General features: G+C 44.0%; 1 protein-coding gene across 1 annotated transcript in view; it reads right to left on the bottom strand.

The window, feature by feature from the left end:
• LOC124788372 (transient receptor potential-gamma protein-like) overlaps nucleotides 1-20563 on the bottom strand; it is a 389094-nt gene that overhangs the window by 216795 nt on the left and 151736 nt on the right. The window contains exons 6-7 of the mRNA XM_047255637.1: nucleotides 5842-5981; nucleotides 2389-2519 (exon numbers count right to left, since the gene is read on the bottom strand). Coding sequence (XP_047111593.1) covers nucleotides 2389-2519; nucleotides 5842-5981 — 271 coding nt within the window. The remainder of the gene's footprint in view (nucleotides 1-2388; nucleotides 2520-5841; nucleotides 5982-20563) is intronic.

Genomic DNA, 20563 nt, shown 5'->3' on the forward strand with positions numbered 1-20563 from the left:
CTCCGCCGGGACCAGCTGCACAGTCCACGACTGCAGCGCCTTAGGCCGCTCGGCTAACCCCTCGCGGCACATAAGAGAACAATGGATCCCTTTGTCGCAGGGAGGGTTGCAGCTTACCTTGACAATTATAGCTGGAAGGTAGGAGGATGATGTTGACACGTAAAATAGGGCCTGTGGACGACGACATTGAGGGGGTTCAAAGTGGAGAAGAGCTCCCACTGTTCTCCTACGGGAGAATGCTTGCCTGTGTGAAGGCTAGTGGGGGACCCTACCGAGAGAAGTTCAGTGCTCTAGAGTGCAGCTCAGCCCACACCACCATAGTGGCATAGCAACGTAACACGTAGCTTGCACCAGTCTGCGTCGTCAGTTGGGCGCTGCCTGCTGTGACATTCACTACTGTATTGCAGAATCTGTGTCAGCTTCCTGAATCCACAAACACTGACAGCAACGGGCACTCTGACGCCAGCTCCATAGTGTCTGCTGGAGGAACGCATAAAATTTCCCCAGAGCATCCGAAAATGCGATGGGGCTGAGTTCTGTCGGAAACATACGTCGAGAGATGTAATGTGGAATCTTGAGAACTGAGGGCATTTCTAAACACGAGCTGTAATGTGTCATTTGTGCTAGAACTCGACGTAGTGCTGTGGTTGAGACAAATTCACTTGATAATATACACATCAAAAAGAGTTTTGCATCACCTCGATTCCAAGAGTTCCGGAACCTGTACAGAAAATTGGAAGAGAGATCAGCAGAAACATCATTTCCGCCCATTTCGTTGCTCATGAAAACCAGACACGGCATGTTGTACCACCATACAACGAGACCTTCAGAGGAGGTGGTCCAGATTGCTGTACACGCCGGTACCTCTGTTACATAGTAGCACGTCCTCTTGCATTGATGCATGTCTGTATTCGTCGTGGCATACTATCCACAAGTTCATCAAGGCATTGTTGGTCCAGATTGTGCCACTCCTCAACGGCGATTCGGCGTAGATCCCTCAGAGTCGTTGGTGGGTCACGTCGTCCGTACATAGCCCTTTTCAATCTATCCCAGGCGTGTTCGGTAGGGCTCATGTCTGAAGAACATGCTGGCCTCTCTAGTCGAACGTTATCTTGAAGGAAGTCATTCACAAGATGTGCACGATGGGGGCGCGCATGAAGACGAATGCCCCGCCAATATGTTGCGGATAGGGTTGCACTATCGGTCGGAGGATTGCATTCACATATCTTACAGCCGTTACGGTGCCTTCCATGACCACCAGCGGCATACGTGAGCCCCACATAATGCCACCCTAAAACAGTAGGGAACCTCCACCTTGGCCTGCACTCACTGGACAGTGTATCTAAGACGTGCAGCCTGACTGAGTTCCCTCCAAGCAGGTCTCCGACGATTGTATGGTTGAAGGCATATGCGACACTCATCGGTGAAGAGAACGTGATGCCAATCCAGAGCGGTCCATTCGGCATGTTGTTGAGTCCATCTCTATTGCGCTGCACGGTGTCGTGGTTGCGAAGATGGGCGTCACCATGGACGTGGGAGTGAAGCTGCGCACAGTTTGAGTCGTAACACGACGTCCTGTGGCTGGACGAAAAGCGTTGCTGTCAGTGTTCCTCCGAACCGTAATCAGTAGGTAGCGGTCATCCACTGCAGTAATAGCCCTTGGGCGGCCTGAGCGAGGCATGTCATCGACAGTTCCTGTCTCTCTATATCTCCTCCATGGCACAAAGTAACAATGCGGACGCGATGGAACCGCGGTATTGACCGTCTAGGCACGGTTGAACTGAGGACAACACGAGCCGTTTCCCTCCTTCCCGGTGAGATGACTGGAACTGATCGGCTCTCTGACCCCCTCCGTCTAATAGGCGCTGCTCATGCACGGTTGTTTACGTCTTTGGGCGGGTTTAGTGACATCTTTGAACAGTGAAAGGGACTGATACAATATACACAGTCAACATCTATCTTCAGGAGTTCTGGGAACCGTAGTGAGGGAAAGCTTTTTTTGATGTGAATTTCATTACGAAAATATTTGTGAGGAGTGTGCAGGGCTACGCCGCTCACTCGGCTGATGTGTCAGATATTGAATTTATGTTTCTTTTTATTCACTGGAATACCCACATCCCTAAATAACTGGGGAAACTGCGCATTGCTTCTGAGACTAGGTACGGTAATAGAACTTCCAGATAGCAAGAAATGACGCTGACAGTTACCTACCGATACTGAGTAGTAATTCTGGAAATGCAGCGTGGAGATCTGAAGACGCACTGGGACTAATTTACTGTTCGCAGACACGTTGCGGGCTGTTAGGAGGCCTTTGGCGCTGACTAGGCGCAGCCCCACACCATCCACCTGACTAGCGCAAGTCTCACTTCAGCGCCGGCCGCGGCTCACCTGAAGATGTTGGCGGCGGAGAAGAGGCCCTCGGCGATGAGCATGGGGTCCCAGGTGTCCCACTCCTCGCGCGGCAGGTCCCGCGGCGCTGGGCCCTCGGTCTCCCTGCGCAGTGCGAGCTCCTTCTGCACCTGCCACCACACACACGCACACGCATTACCTCCACCCGCAGGCGAACAATGTCGTCCCTACACATTACTCCCGAAAGGATGGTGGCAACAAATGTATTCGATCACATTGTCAATATCTGTGTAAGGTAGTGGGCATCTTTGCTGCACCTTTTGAGGACGCCTGCCAACCAATTGTATACATTATTAAAAACAAATTAATTACTACAGTAACAGCTGGATTTGTGAGAGTGAACAAGGAACAGAGTCAAATGATATTGTGAGTTGTACCCAGAAAATCAGTTCTGTTATTAATACAAACAAAAGAAGTACAGATTACAGATATAACAAAAATATTTATTGGATGTAAACTATCAATCTTAATTTAACAATTTCTTTCTTTTTTTTTTTTTTTTTTTTTTTTTTTTTTTTTTTTTTTTTTTTTTTTTTTTTTTTTTTTACAGACTCCCAGCATTCCGCAGGTCTTCGTATAGAAAATTGTCGCCTATGTAGTCGATTGTGTGGTTACATGTTCTCTGAGCTCATTGTCGTCGCTGAAATTTTGACGATCGAGGAGCACTTTTGGGTGGAAAAGCAGGTCGAAGTCGCTAGAGGCTGTACGAAGGGTGGTCAAACTGGCTACATCCAAATTTAATCTCACAAGCTGCGGAATTTTAAATCAGCTTCGCCATTGTAAACGAGCACTCTACAACATCAACATTGCACACAGAAATAAAATTGTCTCATCTCCTTCTCCAGTCAAAGCAGCTACTGCACGTGCTCCAAAGTGTGCCTGCAGCAACAGCACAGAACGAAATGCAAATGGAACTTACTTGTTACGTGTACGTCACATATCGAAGACATTAGAAAAGAAAAAGTATTTTTTACCAGACAATCAATATATACAACCAAACATATAACTAAAACAATGAATTAAAACGTACTCCGTAAATAATATTTTAAAGAAATCAAAGCAGTCTGTGATTAACAATGTACTTCCATAGATTATGTTACTGGAAAATTGTATGCCCAAGACCTGTGATGGTAAATGCTAAACAATTTTCACTTCTCCTTGGATCAACGCCTGTCTCCTGTCAGAGTGGTACTGACTCAGTTTTTGACACAGAAGAAAACGGAACTGCTCAGAGAATGTAACGAAGAGTCAGCAGAAAGGTTGTGAGTAAAGAGAGGGCATTAGGTGCCATGTGTCGAATGAGTCGCGAACAAATAGTTCCGGAAATTAACTAGAGCTGTAAGGTTTCATTGTTGTATTAAGCTGCCAGATCTAATAAATGAACAACTGAGTAACTAACATACAAGGCGCCTGTAACGGATCACTTTCTTTCCTGTGAACCTTCATTACAGGCAGATACGTGCTGAAGCTACGCCTCACATGCAGAGCAGAGTAGAATAGGTGAACGACCAAACGCGTCTTACGACGATGCTTTAATCGAATCGATTGATTTCATGTTGTCTTTATAAACATTTCCAATAATATACAGATATTGAAAAAGATACTAGCAGAGGAAGACAGGTATCTCTTGCTTTCTCGAGTTTATAGTGACTATTACTCAGTCTTTTAAGAGATGGATTGTATCGTCATTTTTTCTCTTTTCCGTCTTCCTTAGTTGCTTCAAAATTCGTTTATGTTCCGTTTACGTACCTAAATGAAAGGCAGTTTGTTTATTGCCATGCGCGTTTCGCTTCTTTTATTTGTGAAGTATCTTCAGTGGCGATTTCCAGCGTCGGTAGCCCACGTGTGTGGTCCTGGAGATCTGTTCATCAGTCCCCGTGATCCAGCTGGGCGAATTACGGTGTTTATTTACCCACATTTTTTACAACACATCACTTACATCACTTGCACTTTTCATTTTGTGATCAACATGTTGATACGCATAAAAAGAAAACACGACACCAAATCAGAGTAAAATTAATAAACCAGTGCAATTAGTGGAGGTGTGGAAGCAAGGAGCCAGTGAAGTTTTACGTTGCAATCAGATGATCTCCTCGAAGAAACTAGGCACCATAAAAGTCTGATGCGATAACTTTGAGTAACAAAGTCATACATTACTTCGGACATAACTGAATCCAATCCTTCATCTAAATGTTCTGTAGTGGAAAATAAAATAAAAGCAAACCCAGATAACAGTATAATTAAAGTACTTACAATCCAGTATACGCTATAAGAAAGGCGGAGAGAAATGCTATTTTGTCTAAAACTGACATGGTGAGACCGTGGCTGTGTAGAATGAATGTAGGTTAATTCTTGCAGAGAAGAAAACAGCAACCAGCCACTATTAATAGTGCTATTTATTTAGGTAAATAGCGCCGTTACCGGTTTCGAACTGGCGAGTTCATCACCAGACGGCTGTTCTCATGATTTTCAAGACACACTTTACATTATCGTCCGTTTTCGATTTTTATTATTCCACTGTGGCGAAGTATTTTTGGTGAGTTGTTGCCCTGCGGTAGAAAAACAGTGTTAGAAGCGCCCTATGTGAAAATAACTAACCTCCAAACGATGAAATACAGCGTAAATACATATGTAAGGTTAAGTGGTTATGCTACTTACGTCGAAAATTCGGACACTGTTGAGTTTGTAAATCTGTAATCTCTGTGATAACTTTACATGTGGCAAATTCTTTTTGGTGTGTGTGTGTGTGTGTGTGTGTGTGTGTGTGTGTGTGTGTGTGTGTGTGGTGCTCTGCACAATATGGTGCTGTACAAGTTACGTAAGTGCTGGATATATTTAGGAATATGCGAAAAATAAAATCCTGCAACTTCGCAACAAAATCGCGCGGAATTTTCGACGTAAGTACCATAACCACTTAACCTTACATATTTATTTACGCTGTATTTCATCGTTTGGAGGTTAGTTATTTTCACATAGGGCGCTTCTAACACCGTTTTTCTACCGTAGGGCAACAACTCACCAAAAATACTTCGCCACAGTGGAATAATAAAAGTCGAAAACGGACGATAATGTAAATTGTATCCTGAAAATCATGTGAACAGCCGTCTGATGATGAAATTGCCAGTTCGAAACCGGTAACGGCGATATTTACCTAAATAAATAGCACTATTAATAGTGGCTGGTTGCTGTTTTCTTCTCTGTAAGAATTAGCCCACATGCGGAGAGAAATGTCTGAGCCCACGTGGTACCTGGTCGTATGCAGAGAAGGCGCACTGTATCTATGTACTGTACATAGTAGTATGTGGTGCAGGTACACCGTACATATTAGTGTGTGGGCCAGGCGCGGCGTACATAGTATTATGCGGGACAGATGCGCAGTATGTGGGGCGGGTGCGCTGTACGTGCGGGGTGAGTGGGGCGGGCGCACAGTACCTGGTAGTAGGCGACGACGCGGAGCGCCACCGTGGCCACGTACAGCGAGTTGGTCACGAAGTCGATGACGTTCCACATGTCGTTGGCGTACTCCTCCAGGCCCACGTCCCACAGCTGCTTCACCTCACTCCAAATGAGTCCTGCACAACACAACACAAGAGAATGAGGGTCACACACGTGCACGTGCCACGACCTGTTGACTTGCCTTTTACGATGCTTTAGCTGGTCCTTCTGTTTCACCCAGCGCATTAAATGACAAAATAACTCACTGATGTGCTTTCAGCTTGTGATTGATCATCTCACCGAAGTTAGGTGTGGCTCAGTGGCCGGCTATATAGAATACAGTTACACTAGGACTGCGCGACTGAGGAATCTATTGAGAGTCGGACCAGGGACCACCTGATCAACCGCAGTGCTGCCTATAACTTTAGCGAAGTACGGGAGTCAGCACTTGGTTCTGCAAGGACAAAGAACGAGACTTCGTTCAAAAGTAGAGATCTGAATGCTGGGATGGATGGACGCACCACCGCCCCTGGGAGCGGACCGCGGCGGGAATACAGCAGGTAGGCGGAGAGGCCACAGACGGCGGATGGTCCGTCAGCGCGCCTTCGTCTGGCGACAGGACTGATTACTGAAGGACAATAAACAGTATTACAGCAAGTGGACGGTTCTAAAGTCATTTCCAGAGATCTCAGCACACACCACCGAGGATGGCGCTGTAGAGAGGAACACGATTCTGGAAAAAATCGATGCAGAGAAATTACTCACGCTGATCGATTAATCGGCGAACTGCATCAGTACATCTGGTTTGGGAAAGTCAGCTGTTGGCCTATCTATCTGGGTCCTGTAAAGGCACGGTGCATAGTGTATGTCCCACTAGAATCGGACCACCTAAGCTTCCACGGCCGGAATGGTCCACCGAAATTCGTTATAACATATAATGTGGGATATACGGAAAGCTGACTAGAAGGCGTACAAGAAATACGTGGAAGACAACATATGTGTAATTGCGGATACACGTGGCGCTGTAGGAGAGTATACTACATTTACAGAGGCCATGATCAAGGAAGTCAACGGCGCAAAAGCGAACGTCTTATCTTCTAAGAGAACCTCCGAGGCCGTGGTGGAAGGCAGAAAGCCAGGACGCAAAGCCAATGAGGAAAAGAGGCACTAAGGCGATACAAGCAATACACCACATTAGTAAATCATCTCGAAGTTAAAAGTGCTATAGCAACTGCCAAACGTACTTTCCATCAAAAGCTAAGAAGAAACTGGGGAAAATTATGTTGGACTTTTTTTTAAAGAAATACCACTTGCATAAATTTGGCGGAAAATTAAACGCCCCGCCAACAGAGGGACGTCGTGCCAGACGGAGCGCTGCAGAAATTGGCGCCCACCGAGGCGGACCCAATTTCGGTCTGGAAGAGGAACGGCCTCAAACGAAGTTCTAATGCTTTCAACAACCGACATTCTCAAATCCCTACGTGAAAATAAATACTTACTGCAGATTTTTACAGATTTAATAAATGGCTATGACAATGTATCACTACCGATATCAACACATTTCCTGATTAACTAAGATGTCCTCAGAAGATTTGCTCAAATCTACAACTATTATTATCACATCGACAGATCATGATTAAAAATTGCCCACAAACAAAGGGACCGGGGATGACGAGTACTGGCTTGCCGCAATACTCTATTTTGTCGTCAATGCTTTTCAATATTTATAAATTATCTAGTGGGCGACCACACTAAGATCTTGCAATTTGCTGACAGACTCTACATTTATGCACCGAGGCACTAGGACAACTGATGGAGAATTTCCAGTCTTGCCTCGTATTACTTTACTGTCTATATCGCCCTCGCCCAGGAAGACCTCACTCTGTGTATTCGCTAGACAAAGATGTAGGGGGTGGAGGAGGGGGGGGGGGAGATGGGGGGGGGGGGGAGCGGGTGCCTCCAATGTGGCTCTACGTATTTACAGAGCACTTAATCGTCCCTACCTGGACTTTGCATGCGTTTGCAATGCATCTGCAAGCACTTCCACCCTAATTGCTGTTGTTGTTGTAGTCTTCTGTCCTGAGACTGGTTTGATGCAGCTCTCCACGCTACTCTATCCTGTGCAAGCTTCTTCATCTCCGATTAACTACTACAACCTGCATCCTTCTAAATCAGCTTACTGTATTCATCTCTCTGTGTCCCTCTACGATTTTTGCTCCCCATGCTTCCCTCCAATACTAAACTGATGATCCCTCGGTGTCTCAGAATGTGCCGTATCAACCATTTTGTCTCCCCAATTCTTTTAAGTACCTCCTCATTAGTTACGCGATCTACCCATCTGATCTTCAACATTCTTCCGCAGCACCACATTTCGAAAGTTTCTATTCCGTTCTTGTCTAAACTGTCTATCGTTCATGTTTCACTTCCATACATGGCTACGCTCCATACAAATACTTTCAGAAAAGATTTTCTAACACTTTAATCTATAATCGAAGTTAACAAATTTCTCTCCTTAAGAAATGTTTCTCTTGCCGTTGCCAGTCTACATTTTATATCCTCTCTACCTCTGCGCCGGCCGCTGTGGCAGAGCGGTTTGAGACGCTTCAGTCCGGAACCGCGCTGCTTCTGCGGTCGCAGGTTCGAATCCTGCCTCGGGCAGTCTAATGGACTGATGACCTCAGATGTTATGTCCCATAGTGCTTAGAGCCATTTGAACCATCCTTTGCTGTCTCTGACAGAACTACAATGTCATCGGCAAACCTTAAAGTATTTATTTCTTTTCCCTGAACTGTAACTACTACTGCAAATTTTTGTTTGATTTCCTCAACTGCTTGTTCAATGTACAGATTGAATAATATCGGGCATAGGTTAGAACCCTGTCTCACACCCTTCTCAACCACTGTTTCCCTTTCACGCCCCTCGACTCTTTTATTACCGCCGTCCATTTTCTGTACAGACAAAATACAGAATAAAGTGCTCCGCATCTGTGACAGTGCGATGAAATCGACGCGAACAAATACACTGTTATGGGAGACATTAAAAGACCCATTACACCTCCGACTGCATTATCTCTCGTCGAAATTCATGCTAGCATATAGCCAGTTTACGATAGCGTTGGTTGTATCGAATATCCGTACGGTGGCGATCGACTGTTTCATCGGATGCTGTTGGATCAACAAAAAGGCGCCGACATATGTTCTAGATTACTTTGAAATTGAAGATTCAAAATGGTTCAAATGGCTCTGAGCACTATGGGACTTAACTACTGTGGTCATCAGTCCCCTAGAACTGAGAACTACTTAAACCTAACTAACCTAAGGACATCACACACATCCATGCCCGAGGCAGGATTCGAACCTGCGACCGTAGCAGTCGCGCGGTTCCGGACTGCGCGCCTAGAACCGCTAGACCACCACGGCCGGCTGAAATTAAAGAGCTCAGCACCAAGTCATACGTGCTACGGATCTACTATGTTACAACAGTCATCACATATCCTTCCTCAAATCAAAGCGAACATTGTGAAACATACCTACGGAAAGCATTCAGAGCATATGTCTTAGCACATATAACAGATCCCAGAATAATATGTATAGATGTTCCCAAATTGCAAATGGCACAGAGTGTGCATTCATAGACTAGACAACAGATGCTTCGGGACCCTATAAATTACTTGTAGAAATATCTCTTATGACGGCGAAGCTAGTAGTCATTTTACAGGCAATTACGTACACAGAAAACTGCATTCAGGACAAAGCTATTAACTTGACCCATTCGCGAGCGATAATCTTGAAAAATCGGTTTACCTAGTGACACAAGAACCTAGTTGTTTATGGAATTATACAACAAGACAGTGTGCTGCAAAATCAGCAAAGAGGAGTCAGACCAACGCTGACGAAGGCGCACCGTCAGGAGCAGCACGTTGTCCAACGGTGCCGCACGCGGACTCCGTACAACGACTTAAAAGGACGACGAGAATGAGGTGGGGCGAGGAACGGAGCCGACGAATCGACCACAAAGGGAAACATACAGAGCAGGACAACCTGCGGTCCTGTTAACGCATTGATATACGAAGCACACCCTGTCAGGAGTGTCTTACCCTTCCACTGCGCGAATGAAATTCAATAACGATCGTTTTAAAGAGTATTTACATCACCTGAGACTGATCGAGAATCTTCTTTGCAGTTGTGTAGAAGAAGAAGAAGAAGAAGAAGAAGAAGAAGAAGAAGACATGAACCATATAATATTAGGTGAGAGAGGGTAGGTGGGACAATAAATCAAGTGAGTGCCATGTGGCACAGGAGCCTCCTCTTAAGAACAAAAGACGTTCGGGTGTACCAACTGATATACGCAAGTCTCCAGGAATAAGGAGTGCCCGTATGAAATGCTACGCCAGAATCTGGATTTACGGCAGGGAGGAGAGGAGGAGACAGCAGCAGGGAGGGGCCAGCCAGAGGGGGCGGACCGAAGGCGGGGAACCGCACGGACCCAATACATCGGAACACAAACAATCAAATGTTTTTGTAAACACTTATTTAGTAGAAAATAATACACTTTCTGTTATAGCAGACTTTCATTTACTTACGTACGTAGATAACCGTAGTGTATACACACCAACTTTATAAAAATTATATTTCTTTTCCTACAAATGAATTTAAATTTGTACATGGATAACAGTCAAAACTAACAGTTCTTAGTGATATGTATTTGTCTGATGAAGTGATGGAAGAAGAACAGGAGTCGACAGGAAAGAGATAGAGGATCCGGTATTTGAATCAGGATTCAGAAGCGTTTCGGAATATTGAAAATCAAATAAGGCACAAGGGATTGATAACATTCTATCGGAATTTCTGAAATCTTTGGGGGAAGTGGCAACGAAACGATTATTCACGTTGGTACGTAGAATGTATGTCTGGCCATATACCATCAGAGTTTCAGAAAAAAAATCATCCACACAATTCCGAAGATTGCAAGAGCTGACAAACGCAAGAATTATCACACAATCAACTTAACAGTTCATGCATCCAAGTTGCTCACAAGAATAATGTACAGAAGAATGGAAAAGAAAATTCAGGACCTGTTAGACGACGATCAGTTTGGGTTTAGGAAAGGTAAAGGCACCAGAGAGGCAGTTCTTTCACGTCATGGTTGATAATGGGAGCAATGCTAAAGAAAAATCAAGACACGTTCATAGGATTTGACGATCTGGAAAAAAGAGTTCGACATTGTCAAATGATGTAAGATGCTCGAAAATCTGAGGAAAATAAGGATAAGCTATAGGGAGAGACAGGTAATAAACGATATGTACTAGAGCCAAGAGGGAATAATAAGAGCGGAAGATCAAGAACGAAGTGGTCGGATTATGTTCAATCTATCTATCGAAGAGGCAATGATGGAAATATAATAATCGTTCAACAATAGAATTAAAATTCAAGGTGAAAGGATATCAACTAAGATTCGCAGGTGATGTTGCTACCCTCAGTGAAAGCGATGAAGTATTAGAACATCTGCCGAATTCAATGAACTGTCTACTGAGTACAGAATCTGGGTTGAGAGTAAATTGCAGAAAGACGAAGGTATCGAGAAGTAACAAAAATGAGAACAGCGAGAAACTTAACAATAGGATTGATGGTCACGAAGTCAATGAAGTTACGGAATTCTGCTACCTAGGTAGCAAAATAATCCATGACGGACAGCGTAAGGAGGGCATCAAAAGCAGACTAGCACTCGCAAAAAGAGCATTATTGACCAAGAGAAGTCTACCAGTATCAATCATTGGCCTTAATTTGAGGAAGAAATTTCTGAGAACGTACTACAAACAGCATAGTGAACGCATTATTGTGGCCTAGATAGACACGAAGACCATGCCTACTACAGTAGTACAAGATTATATGCCAACTAGTTCTGCAGATGATGAAGAAATTGATGAAATGTATGATGAAATAAAAGAAATTATTTAGGTAGTGAAGGGAGACGAAAATTTGATTGTCATGGGTGACTGGAATTCGAAAGTAGGAAAGGGAGAGAAGGAAACATAGTAGGTGAATATGGATTGGGGGTAAGAAATGAAAGAGGAAGCCGTCTGGTAGAATTTTGCTTTGCACAAAGCATAACTTAATCATAGCTAACACTTGGTTCAAGAATCATAAAAGAAGGTTGTATACATGGAAGAAGCCTGGAGATACTGACAGATTTCAGATAGATTATATAATGGTAAGACAGAGATTTAGGAACCAGGTTTTAAACTGTAAGACATTTCCAGGGGCAGATGTGGACTCAGACCACAATCTATTGGTTATGAACTGTAGATTAAAACTGAAGAAACTGCAAAAAGGTGGAAATTTAAGGAGATGGGAGCTGGATAAACTGACTAAACCAGAGATTGTACAGAGTTTCAGGGAGAGCATAAGGGAATAATTGACAGGAATGGGGCAAAGAAATACAATAGAAGAAGAATGGATAGCTCTGAGGAATGAAGTAGTGAAGGCAGCAGAGGATCAAGTAGGTAAAAAGACGAGGGCTAGTAGAAATCGTTGGGTAACAGAAGAAATATTTAATTTAATTGGTGAAAGGAGAAAATATAAAAATGCAGTAAATGAAGCAGGCGAAAACGAATACGAACGTCTCAAAAATGAGATCGACGGGAAGTGCAAAATGGCTAATCACGGATGGCTAAAGGACAAATATAAGGATGTAGAGGCTTATCTCACTAGGTGCAAGATAAATACTGCCTACAGGAAAATTAAAGAGACCTTTGGAGAAAAGAGAGCCACTTGTATGAATATGAAGAGCTCAGATGGAAACCCTGTTCTAAGCAAAGAAGGGAAAGCAGAAAGGTGGAAGGAGTATATAGAGGCAATACTGACCTTACGACTTATCTTAGAGGAAAGATTAACGAAAGGCAAACCTACGTTTCTAGCATTTGTAGACTTAGAGAAAGCTTTTGACAATGTTGACTGGAATACGCTCTTTCAAATTCTAAAGGTGGCAGGGTAAAATACAGGGAGCGAAAGGCTATTTACAATTTGTACAGAAACCAGATGACTGTTGTAAGAGTCGAGGGGCATGAAAGGGAAGCAGTGGTTGGGAATGGAGTGAGACAGGGTTGTAGCCTCTCCCCGATGTTATTCAATCTGTATATTGAGCAAGCAGTAGAGGAAATAAAAGAAAAGTTTGGAGTAGGTATTAAAATCCATGGAGCAGAAATAAAAACTTTGAGGTTCGCCGATGACACTGTAATTCTGTCAGAGACAGCAAAGGACTTGGAAGAGCAGTTTAACGGAATGGACAGTGGCTTGAAAGGAGGATATAAGATGAAAATCAACAAAAGCAAAACGTGGATAATGGAATGTAGTCGAATTAAGTCTTGTGATGCTGAGGGAATTAGATTAGGAAATGAGACATATAAAGTAGAAAAGGAGCAAAATAACTGATGATGGTCGAAGTGGAGAGGATATAAAATGTAGACTGGCAATGGCAAGGAAAGCGTTTCTGAAGAAGAGAAATTTGTTAACATCAAGTATAGATTTAAGTGTCAGAATGTCCTTTCTGAAAGTATTTGTATGGAGTGTAGCCATGTATGGAAGTGAGATATGGACGATAAATAGTTTGGACAAGAAGAGAATAGACGCTTTGGAAATGTGGTGCTACAGAAGAATGCTGAAGATTAGATGGGTAGTTCACATAACTAATGAGGAGGTATTGAATTGAATTGGGGAGAAGAGGAGTTTGTGGCACAATTTGACAAGAAGAAGCGACCGGTTCGTAGGACATGTTCTGAGGCATCAGGGGATCACAAATTTAGCACTGGAGGGCAGCGTGGAGGATAAAAATCGTAGAGGGAGACCGAGAGATGAATACACTAAGCAGATTCTGAAGGATGTAGGCTGCAGTAAGTACTGGGAGGTGAAGAAGCTTGCATAGGATAGAGTAGCATGGAGAGCTGCATCAAACCAGTCTCAGGACTGAAGACCACAACAACAACACTTTTGGAGAAGGGCATTGTGTATTAGTGAAACATGGACTGTGTGAAAACCTGAACAGAAGAGAATCGAAGCGTTTGATAGATGTTGCTATAGACGAATGTTGAAAATTAAGTGGACTGATAAGGTAAGGAGTGGCGAGGTTCTGTGCAGAATCCGAGAGGAAGGGACTGTATGGAAAACACTGACAAGAAGATGAGACATAACGGTAGGACAGTTTTAAGATCACAGGGAATAACTTCCATGTTACTAGAGGAAGCTGTAGAGGATAAAAACTGTAGAGGAGAAACAGAGGTTCGAATACATCCGGCAAATAACTGAGGACATAGGTTTCAAGTGCTACTTTGAGATGAGGCTGGAACAGGAGAGAAATTCGTGGCGGGTTGTATTAAAGACTGATGACTCAAAAAAAAAAAGTGAATTAATGAATTAAAATGCCATGTGTGACAAGGAACCAGTCAACTACGTGACGCAAATGGCCAATAGTGTTTACGGCATTCGACGCCCGTCAAAATTTTATATTGGCTGCTAATGGCAACAGAGGGCGGAACTGGAGGTATTCGATGGTGAGCGGAGCATGAGGTTACGGAGCCTAGTTGAACTCTTCAGTCGACGAGCAACTCACAAGAGTGCAACAATAGCAGTGGTGTTGATACAAAGGAGAGCAATGGGAACGATAAACAAAGAAAAGATTGCATTATATCTACAACAACAGTTGCAGGAGTTGACATTTCGTCACAAAAGAACCCAAGCGATTACGTTGAGCGAGAAAGAAGTGACAAATGAAATATTAGCGTTTCTGCAATACGAGTAAGGGAAATGTTAGGTGTCGCAAACGCTCGACTGTGCGAACAGTGTACATGAGGGACACAGTGATGAAGATACGTGCTTAACAAGTGAAAGTGATACTTAAAAGGTGTCAAACCACGCTTATGGAGCGTAGCTGAACTGCTTAGCCGACGAATAACTCCCAACTCATCCCTGTCGCACAGGAGGCACAAATCCCGTCTGTTAAAAGATGGTCGTTGTCCAAGGAGCAGGCACTAAACGTAATTACATACGTGGAACGCCAGCAGCACGGTAAACAAAGTATTACGAACAGCTTTCAAATCGATCCACAGCAGTATGGCCGTGTAGTGCATAATAAAAACTGCTGATATTCAAGGGAGGACAAGCAACTGTTGTTACAAAAACTGGTGTTTGCGCATTTCGAGGATGCTCGATAAAATATACAGGATGTGCACGATACTGATCCACCACGTTGTGCATATCAAATTGCGCGCGACCTAAATTGCAGCGATTTCAAGGGAAGCGGTGGGTGGTTGCCTAATTTCAAACAGTGGAAGACGTAGGATAACAAAATTTCAAATAAAGCGTCAACTTGACAATGCACAGCACACTGCGGACTCGGCCCGAAAGTTTGTTGATGAGAAACGAACTATCTCGCCGTTCAGTGCGGAATTTGTTTTGAACTCCGACCAATCGGGATTTGAAAAGGAAATGCTTATGAAAAGAGCTCTGGAAATAACAATAATAACTCATTATAACTGTGATTGAAGAATAAGTACAAATATATTTGCAAATGTATTACATTGGACATAAGGGTGAATGTATCAACTGTTAAATCGGAAGAATTAGCTCGCTCTCGTGCACGCGAAACAAGTGGTGCAGCTGTCGCCTCGTACTTGGCTCTTCCCCGTCAGACTTCCCTCACTCCATCGACCACGACGCACACCGCTGCGACGTGCGGGACAGTCTGCCCCGCAGGCGGAGCCCGCGGCGCTGCGGCGGGGAGCGGCCTGGCGTATTCGCGCTGTACGAGCAGGGAGCGCACTCTCGCAAGTTGCGCGACATTGCTGCAGCTAGACTAAGACTTCTGTCCGATCACTCGCTGACCAGTTTGGTTTCGCAGCTGAAGACGGCAAAAGGAAAGCCGAAGTTTTAAATTCCTCATTTAAGAAACCGTTCACACACGAGAATCTTACAAACCTACCGTCATTTCACCGTCGCACGGACTCCCGTGCGGAGCACACAGTAACAGGCTTCCCTGACGTTGAGAAAGGACTGAAAGTGTTGAAAAGAAATGAGTTGCCAGTTCCGGATGGAGGTGCAGTCCGCTTTTGGCTCCATACGTGTCCTGCATTTATCCCGAAGTTCTCGCCCAGCGGAAAGCGCCAAGCGACCAAAAGAAAGCGCAGCTGAATCCTGTACAGAGCTATCGGTTTAATAAGTCACAGCTGCAAAATACTAACGCGATTCTTTACAGACGAATGGAAAAACTGGTAGAAGCCGACCTCGGGAAAGATCAATTTGGATTCCGTAGAAATGTTGGAACACCTGAGGCAATACTGACTCTACGACTTATCTTAGAAGAAAGATTAAGGAAAGGCAAACGTACGTTTCTAGCATTTGTAGACTTAGAAAGCTTTTGACAATGTTGACTGGAATACTCTTTTTCAAATTCTGAAGGTGCCAGGGGTAAAATACAGGTAGCGAAAGGCTATTTACATTTTGTACAGAAAGCAGATGCCATTATAAGAGTCGAGGGGCATGAAAGGGAAGCAATAGTTGGGAAGAGAGTGAGACAGGGTTGTAGCCTCTCCCCGATGCTATTCAATCTTTATATTGAGCAAGCAGTAAAGGAAACAAAAGAAAAGTTCGGAGTAGGTATGAAAATCCATGGAGAAGAAATAAAAACTTCGAGGTTTGCCGATGACATTGTAATTACGTCAGAGACAGCAGTTGAACAGAATGGACAGTGTCTTGAAAGGAGGATATAAGATGAACATCAACAAAAGCAAAAGGAGGATAATAGAATGTAGTCGAATTAAGTCGGGTGATGCTGAGGGAATTGGATTAGGAAATGAGACACTTAAAGGAGTAAAGGAGTTTTGCTATTTGGGGAGCAAAATAACTGATGTTGGTCGAAGTAGAAAGGATATAAAATGTAGACTGCCAATGGCAAGGAAAGCGTTTCTGAAGAAGAGAAATTTTTTTAACATCGAGTATAGATTTAAGTGTCAGGAAGTCGTTTCTGAAAGTATTTGTATGGAGTGTAGCCATGTATGGAAGTGAAACATGGACGATAAATAGTTTAGACAAGAAGAGAATAGAAGCTTTCGAAATGTGGTGCTACAGAAGAATGGTGAAGATTAGATGGGTAGGTCATATAACTAATGAGGAAGTATTTAATAGAATTGGGGAGAAGAGGAGTTTGTGGCACAACTTGACAAGAAGAAGGGACCGGTTGGTAGGGCATGTTTTGAGGCATCAATGGATCACAAATGTAGCATTGGAGAGCAGCGTGGAGGATAAAAATCGTAGAGGGACACCAAGAGATGAATGTACTAAGCATATTCAGAAGGATGAAGGCTGCAGTAGGTACTGGGAGATGAAGGAGCTTGCACAGGTTGGAGTAGCATGGAGAGCTGCATCAAATCAGTCTCAGGACTGAAGACCACAACAACAACAACAACAACAAGAAGGATAAAGGAACGGACCGACGAAATTACAGTCCAATTTGCTGCAGAATTCTTGAACATATTGTCAGTTCGAATTCAATAAATTTCCTCGAGACAGGAAAGCTTCTTTCAGTGAATCAGCACGGATTTAGATAGCATCACTCCTGCGAAACTCAGGATGCCCTTTTCTCACTTGATACAATGCGAACTATACCTGAAGGGCAACAGGCATATTCCGAAAATCATTTTAAACTGTACCCCACTGCAGACTGTTAAATAGATACGAACGCACGGAATAGCTTCTCAGACATGTGAGTGGTTCGAAGACTTCTTAAGTAACGGAATCCATTACTCGAAGGCGAGCGTTCGTCAGAGATGAGGCAATCGTCAGGAGTACCACAGGGAAGCGCGGCAGGATCGTTCTTATTTTCTTTACACATAAATGACCTGGCGCACAGGGTGCGCAGTATTCTGCGGTTCTTTTCTGATGACGCTCGAAGATCAGTGACTGTAGCATGATGTGACTCAGATAAAATTTCTAGTTGGTGTGATGAATGGCAGCTGGCTCTGAATGTAAAAAAAAACCTAAGTTAATGCGGATGAGTGGGAAAAATAAACCCGTAGTGATCGGATAGAGCAGTGGTAGCGCCCTGCTTGACACAGTCACGTCGTTTAATTGTCTGGGCGTGACGTCGCACAGCTGTACGAAGTGGAACGAGAATGTGGTAAATACGGCGAATGTTCGGCTTCGGTTTATTGGAACAATTGTGGGAAAGTGTGGTTCACCTGTAAAGGAGACTGCATAGAAGACGCTAGTGAGACCCTACTGAGTACCGCTCGTGTAATTTTGCTCCCAACCAGGTCGGATTAAAGGAAGACATCGAAGCAATTCAGTGGCATTCTGCTACATTTTTTACCTGTGGGTTCGAGCAACACACAAGTATTTCGGACCTGGGAATCCCTGGATGTTAGGCGGCGTTCTGTGAGAGGATCATAACTGAGAAAATTTAGAGAACCGGAGTTTGAAGCTGACTGCAGAACAATTCTACTGGCCTCCAACGTACATTTCACGTAAGGACCACGAAGATAAGGTTAGAGAGATTAGGGCCCGTACGGAGGCACGTAGGCTGTCGTTTTTCCCGTCGCTCTATTTGCGAGTGGTGGAAAATGGCTAGTAGCTGTACAGGGTACCCTCTGCCACGCACCGGCGGCTGGTTTGCGGAGTATGCATTGCGTTGGCGCATATGTTCGTAGCATATTCCATAAGTTTAACAAACACAATAGATACACCTAACAGAAACTTCAGTCATCAATAACATACAAGGTGTATCAAAAAGAATCATCCGATTAAAAAAAATCATAACTATTATGATGTTTGAGATACGTACGTGAACAACTTACTGTTCGAAAGAGCAAACTCTAGAGTTTTACACGGTTCCCGCTAGGTGGCAACAGCGCGCGTCCGGGACAACAGAAAGCGTTTTGTGTTCTGTGTTTTGCGAAGTGAGCAACTGCTCAGCGTGACATTCGTACTAGGTATGGTGTGGATCCTCCTACATCACAGAGCATTAGGCGGTGGCACGAACAGTTCCGAAAGAGAGGATATTTGTGTAAAGGCAAATGCATCCGCCATTGTTTCACAACTAGTCTGTAGAAATCCGTTCGCCGTGCAGCTCGACAGTTCAGCATGCCCCCGACGTCCGTCTGGAGTGTGCTGCTTCGACGTTTACACACGAAACCACACAAAATTCAGCTACTGCAAGCTCTTCGTGAAGGTGACAAACGACGTGTGGAGTTCTGTAATTTCGATCTTGGCAAGATGGAGGATGACAGTTTTCTTGTACGCTCAAGTATTTAGTGACGAGGCAACATTCCATTTAAATGGAAAGGTGAACGTCATAATGCGAGAATGCAGGGTACGGAACAGCTACATGAAGTTGTACAACATGAGAGGGGCTCTCCAAAATTTAATGTGTTTTGTGCAGTTTCACGGGAAAAGGTGCACGGTCCATTTTTCTTTGCTGGAAACCTTGTCACAGGAACCAGATATCTCGATATGGTTGAGAACTTTCTTTTCCCATAGTTGGAGACTGATTCGAACGGCTTCATTTAACAACAGGATGGGGCACCGCCAGACTGGCATCGGGAAGTACGGGAATTTTTAAATCAGATGACTACTGAACGATGGATCCGTCGCACTGGACCAAATGATTCTGCCTTACATTACTGGCCTCCAAGGTCACCGTACCTGACTATATGTGATTATTTATTGTGGGTTTTTATAAAAGACTGTTTATGTGCCTCCGCTACCAACAACAATGAATGAACTGAGACATCGCATAACAGCAGCTGTGGAAGCTGTAACTGAAGACACGCTCGCTGCAGTGTGGAAACAATGACATATGCCGTGCATTTCAAGGGCGGCATATTCAACACCTATGAAAAGGTATGAAAAATAACTTTTTGAGTTTTCCGTTCATCAAAAAACAAAATGCATTGTACCGGGTGATCAAAAAGTCAGTATAAATTCGAAAACTGAATAAATCATGGGAATAATGTAGATAGAGAGGTACAAATTGACACACATGCTTGGAATGACATGGGGTTTTGTTAGAACAAAAAAAAAAAAACAAAAAAAACAGAAGTTCAAAAAATGTCCGACAGATGGCGCTTCATCTGATCAGAATAGCAATAATTAGCATAACAAAGTGAGGCAAAGCAAAGATGATGTTCTTTACAGGAAATGCTCAATATGTCCACCATCATTCCTCAACAACAGATGTAGTCGTGGAATAATGCGAACAGCACTGTAAAGCATGTCCGGAGTTATGGTGATGCATTGGTGTCGGATGTTGTCTTTCAGCATCCCTAGAGATGTCGGTCGATCACGATACAGTTGCGACTTCAGGTAACCCCAAAGCCAATAATCGCACGGACTGAGGTCTGGGGACCTAGGAGGCCAAGCATGACGAAAGTGGCGGCTGAGCACACGATCATCAGCAAACGACGCGCGCAAGAGATCTATCACGCGTCTAGGAGTATGGGGTGGAGCGCCATCCTGCATAAACATCGTACGTTCCAGCAGGTATTAATTAGCCAGGCTCGGGATGATGTGATTCTGTAAAATATCGGCGTACCTCTCACCCGTCACAGTAGCAGTTACAAAACCAGAATCACGCATTTCCTCGAAGAAAAAAGGCCCGATAACGGTAAAATGGTTCAAATGGCTCTGAGCACTATGGGACTTAACATCTGAGGTCATCAGTCCCCTAGAACTTA

This window comes from Schistocerca piceifrons, chromosome 3, assembly GCF_021461385.2.
Source record: "Schistocerca piceifrons isolate TAMUIC-IGC-003096 chromosome 3, iqSchPice1.1, whole genome shotgun sequence".
Classification (NCBI taxonomy): Eukaryota; Metazoa; Arthropoda; class Insecta; order Orthoptera; family Acrididae; genus Schistocerca; species Schistocerca piceifrons.